Source organism: Vollenhovia emeryi, unplaced genomic scaffold (assembly GCF_000949405.1).
Source record: "Vollenhovia emeryi isolate VEMERY1.0 unplaced genomic scaffold, V.emery_V1.0 DF941256.1, whole genome shotgun sequence".
NCBI lineage: Eukaryota > Metazoa > Arthropoda > Insecta > Hymenoptera > Formicidae > Vollenhovia > Vollenhovia emeryi.
Genome location: NW_011965110.1, coordinates 1 through 5,676, shown reverse-complemented (window position 1 = coordinate 5,676; position 5,676 = coordinate 1). Strand labels below are relative to the sequence as shown.

The 5,676-nt window shown below is 46.3% G+C and overlaps 1 protein-coding gene across 1 annotated transcript; it reads right to left on the bottom strand.

The window, feature by feature from the left end:
* Window positions 1-80: 80 nt before the first annotated feature.
* LOC105571076 lies at window positions 81-5,604 on the bottom strand (the record flags this gene model as incomplete). Its single annotated transcript, XM_012028549.1, has 3 exons — window positions 81-2,440; window positions 2,539-5,151; window positions 5,321-5,604. Coding segments are annotated over 3 exons (5,257 nt in total), but the record flags the coding sequence as incomplete, so codon positions are not given.
* Window positions 5,605-5,676: the final 72 nt, after the last annotated feature.

The window sequence follows — 5,676 nt, the reverse complement described above, 5'->3', positions numbered from 1 at the left end:
TTCCTCTATGAGGAAGCAAAATGAACTTATAAACTAAGCTTAACACTACAGTACCGCGTAACTTAGCTTAAACATAAAGGTTAAGAGTCTATTGGCAATATTGATATTTTGGACAATGGTCTAACTAAAGAACCATTTGACGTTTTCACGGTAGCGGATCGAGCATTGCCGTCAGAGTCATTGTGCACTTGTTCCACGCGTCCAAGTATCCAGTTCAACGGTGCCAGACCTTGCTGCTTTAGGAGCACCAGCTGATCCTGTTTCAATTGTCGGCCCTTGTTGATTTTCCACTTGTGACGCTCCTGCAGAGAATGCAGATATTCCGTGCTCCATCTGCGCCAGAAGTGCTGCCTTAGCTGCTCGACGCGCTGCCATCGTACTAGGCGATTTTCATTGACATCGCATAAATCGCTAGAAGGGAAACCATTCAAGAGAGTGCCAACCAAAAAGTGCCCGGGAGTAAGATACGTTAGATCATTCGGATCCGAGCTTAATTGTGTGAGGGGTCTCGAATTCAGAATTGCCTCAACTTCGCATAAAACGGTTTGTAACTCCTCGAAAGTTAAATGTGCCCTCCCAATGATTCGGTACAGGTGATATTTTGCTGATTTTACAGCCGCCTCCCATAGCCCCCCAAAGTGAGGAGCGTTTGGTGGAATGAAGTTCCATGAGGTTCCCTGATCGCGTAAAAAATTGTTGATATCGGCTTGCACGCTATCACGACTTAGTGACTCATAGAACTCCCGCAACTGTCTCTGGGCGCCTACGAAGTTGGTCCCATTGTCCGAATAAATGGCCATGGGTTTGCCCCTGCGCGAAACGAAACGTTTGAGTGCCGCGATAAAGGCGTCAGAAGTAAGGTCGCTCACAAGTTCAATATGAACCGCCTTGGTGGCAAAACAAACAAAAACTGCAACGTAAGCCTTGCTGTGCCGAGCGTTACGTCGTTTACCTTCGCGTATTAGTAACGGTCCGGCATAGTCTATTCCGCAATGATGAAATGGCCTGGAAACTGTTATACGCCCCGCAGGTAATGCGCCCATTATCGCTTCTGAGCTAGTCGGTTTAATTTTAAAACATGTGACGCAATTCTGCAAAGTTTTGCGGGTGACCGACCGCAGGGACAAGGGCCAAACATGTTGCCTTACGGCAGCCATAGTTGCCTGTAACCCAGCATGAGCATTGCGCTCGTGCTCTCTTAGTATGATGAGCCTTGTTAATGTATGGTTCCGCGGAAGCAATATCGGGTGACAGGCGTCAAATGACAGTTGTGCATTTTTTAATCTACCGCCCACACGAATCAGACCGTCGGTATCCATGAAAGGTGACAACGATAGCAAATTGCTAGTTGTTCTGATAGTTTCACCCTTGATTAAGGCTCGATATTCTTCGGGAAAACCCGTTTTCTGCACCGCTCTGCACATAACATTTAAGGCGTAGGAAACTTCCGAGCATGTTATAAAGGATGTGAGCGGATCGGATCTTCTAGCCTTGAAGAATCTTAGGCAATATGCCAAAATGCGACACATTTTATTTAGATTGGAATGTTTTGTTAACAGATCCTCTATTACGGCATTTTCAACGGTCGCGATGTGTACTGTAGTTCGGATCGATTCGGGAATATCGTTACTTAAAGTAGTAAATTCGCTGTTTGGCCAAAGTTTCTCGCGCGTCATTAAAAAGGCTGGGCCATTCCACCATAGCGTAGAATCCTGAAGTTCACGCGGATGTAGCCCCCGAGACAATACGTCTGCCGGATTGTTGGCCGATGAGACATGACGCCAAGAATTGCTGTTTGTAAGACGCTGGATTTCGCCGACTCTATTAGCAACAAATACCGCCCATTTCCGAGATGACGAGGATATCCAGTTTAGAGCTATTGTGGAGTCAGACCAGAGAAATATTTGTATGCTAGATAACGTAAATGAATCCTTGATTTTGTCAATTAGCTGAGCTAATAAAAGAGCAGCCGACAACTCCAATCGGGGCAACGAGACTGCCTTAAGCGGGGCAACGCGAGACCTTGAAACGAACAGTTCGCACCGAAAATTTTCGTGACCTATCTGTGTGCGTATGTAAACGCATGCTCCGAAGGCCCGTTGACTCGCGTCGCAAAAGCCGTGCATCTGTATTGACCTTGGCTCCGCGCTAAATTTGACGCAACGCGGAATTTGTAATTGGTTAAAATCTTCAAATTGAGACTTAAGTTTTTTCCACCGTTCGCTAATATCTGGGGAAACAGATTCGTCCCAGTGAATGCCCGAATGCCACAAATCTTGCAACAGGAGCTTTGACAAGACTACGGCCGGGCCTAATAAGCCCAACGGGTCAAACAATCGCGAAACCTCGGAAAGTATGACACGTTTTGATAGAATTTTATGTTCCTGATCAGGAATGTAAGAAAAGTGAAACTCGTCTAGAGATTGATTCCAATGCATGCCTAGGATTCGAGAATCAGATTCGCGATTGATTATGACCGTACTATTGTTTTGATCACGTATATTTTTTAATAATTCCGAGAATTAGATGCCCATTTACTGAGTTCGAAGCATCCTGATCGTAATAAACTGATGGTTTCATCCCGCACTCTAATTGCCTCGCTGAGAGAATCAGCTCCCGAGAGCAGGTCATCCACGTAAAAATCGCGCTCCACGCATGCGGAGCCCATTGGGTAAGTATCGCGATTTGATTCTGCGAGATGTTTGAGGCATCTGGTTGCCAGATAAGAAGCGGGGGTGGTACCATATGTGAGGGTTGCGAGTTCGTAAGTTTGCACTTCGGAAGATTGATCCTCCCGCCACAAGATTCTTTGATAACGCGCGTGCGAAGGCTCCACAACGATTTGGCGATACATTTTAATAATATCGGCTACAAATACATAACGGAAGGTTCGGAAACGCATTAAAATTGACATTAAATCCTGTTGGATTACCGGGCCTGTCAGGAGAATATCATTCAAGGAAACGCCGTTGCTAGTTTTACTGGACGCGTCAAAAACCACGCGAATACCAGACGATGGTGATGTGCTCTTGAATACGCAATGGTGAGGGAGATAGAAGGATTCACCTAAACTATCTGCCGAATCGGGTACTTGTTTCATATGACCGAGAGCTAGGTATTCCTGCAAAAAGTGTGCGTATTGAGCTTTGAGATCTGGATAACGTTTGAATCGTTTCTCGAGATTATATAAACGTTTTAATGCGGTGTCCTTGGAATCGCCGAGCCTGCCACTCGGCTGATCCTTGAAAGGGAGTTTGACAATATATCTGCCCTGATAGTCGCGTGCAAAATTGCCTAAGAAACTCTCCTCGCAACGAGCTTCTTCGTTAGTGTAATGTCTTGAGTTGCCAATAGTTTCGAGTTGCCAAAAACGCGCTAATTCTTCGTGCAATTGTGAATTGCTTATCGCCGCGTGAAAGGCTCGAATGCCTTGTGATCTGTGTGAGGGCGCGTTTAAGCGTCCTGCTAGTATCCATCCGAATCTGGTTTTTTGTAAAACCGGATGGTTGACCGAGGCCTTTATTTGACCGACGCATAATATGGACCAGAACATTTCCGCGCCTATAAGGATATCCACGTTAGCTGATACGTTGAAATTGGGATCGGCTAATTTAATGTTTCGCGGAATTTCAAACTCCTTTCGCTTGAGAGTGTAGGCGGGCAACTTGTCAGTTATCCTGTCTGTGACTATGCAATCTACCGGGGCCGTAAATGAATCTACTCGAGATTTGATTTGCACTTGCGCCATTTGTGAAGCCTGGGTTGTTGTATCATTAATACCGGTGATTGAACTATTTAATGAGCGTGGCTGAAGACCAAGAGCATTTAAATAACTCTTCGAAATGAAGTTGGCTTGCGATCCGCAGTCTAGGAGTATGCGGCAGGGTACGAGTGAGCCCGTGCTATTATACGCATGTATGATCGCGGTAGAAAGAATTACCCCTTGATTGCTGCGTGCGTTTAAGCTGTGCGCTGCTACAACGTTAGCTGAACTTGCCGCGTCAGACGTTTCGCGATTTTCTTTATCACTGACTGCATGTTTGGTTGAGGAGGTTGCCGCGAGATGCAGCAAGGTATTATGCTTAGACTTGCATATTTTGCAATTACCGGAAGGGCATTTGTTAGATGCGTGAGTTGTTGAGCGCAAACAATTGACGCAAATTTTCCTTTTACGCATCTCAGAAATTCGTTGTGGAATCGCGAGAGCTAAGAACTCCTTACAATAATATATGGAGTGTTCTCCGTGGCAATGACCGCATTTTGAATTAACCGTAGCGACACAGGCGGTTTGGCGACTCGACTGAGAACGCGGGTTATTTTTTGAATTGAGCGTGATTTTGCCAGTAGCTTCTAGCATCTGACATTGACGCGTAATAAATTGTGTGAATGTTTGTAATGTAGGTAAATCGGTCGTATTTAGCGATGATTGCCATTCTCGAGATGTGCGCGCATCTAATTTATTGCTCAAAATGTATATGAGAAGATCATCCCAATGAGCTGTTGGACGCCCTAAAGCCTTAAGGGCATGAACGTGTCTCATAGCGCCGTCCGCAATTTGACGCAATTCGGCGGAATTCTCCTTATTCATACACGGCAATTCCATAATCGCTCGAATGTGCGTTTGCACGATAACGCTCTTGTGGTCGTATCTTTCTTTCAATAAATTCCAGGCCACCTCATAATTTCGCGCGGAAATTTCCAAAGATCTAATGACCGTGCTCGCGTCCTCCTTCAAACAGCCTTTCAAGTATTGCAGTTTTTGTACCGCGGTAATTGACTCATTTGTGTGTATGATCGATTGGAAGGCGTCGAAGAATGGAGACCATTCGTCGTATTTGCCAGAAAAAGTCGGAAGATCCAATTTCGGAAGTCTTACATGTGCTAATGATCGCGGCAAATCGAGATCACTCGAAGGAGATCTTATTGCTTCACGCGGCGAAGGTACTGAAGGTGCTGGAGACCTTAAGAGTTCTCGCATTTTCGCGGCTAATGCATAAAAAGCATCCTCGAAATTGATGCGATGATTTTCTTCGCGCTCGTCTAATAATTCGATTTCTGTTTGCACCGATTCATAGTCGGACATGTTTTTGTTTAACTTTACTCGTCGCTCCTCGAGCTGCGCGGCTATGGAAGGCGTGACGGTGACTGCGCCTAGCGAATCAACGAACGTCTTTATGCGCGTACACGAACTCTGTAATACCGCGCGCCGCCTTTTTAGAGTCGCGAGATCTTGCTCGTTTGCCATGACGCGAAATTAGATAAAAAATATTCACACACGACAAATAATTGGTTGGCAGAACTCTCAAGTGATTGCCCTTACCTTGTGGCGATATATATATCTCTAGCGCTTTGATGAGGCGCTCGCCGAGAACAATGAGTGCGAGTTTCCAGGGGGTGCTGTCGGGATGTCCGCCGGCGCCGTGGAGTCCTGGTGATTCCGTGATCGCGTGGTCGCCGTACTGGATCCTGATTGCAGCTTCCTCGAGAGAAATGGCCCGCTCGTTCGTCCAAAATGGCTGCGTGCGTGTCCGCAGGGTCGGCAATGCTGCAGTGCCCGACACGTTCGAGGCTAGGCCGTGATTGCTGACCTCCTCGAGCTTGATTCTGAAGCTTGTCCGTACTCGTTGAGTTCCTTATGCCGTAGAATCCGCCAAGTATCCGGCTCGAAGGACCAAA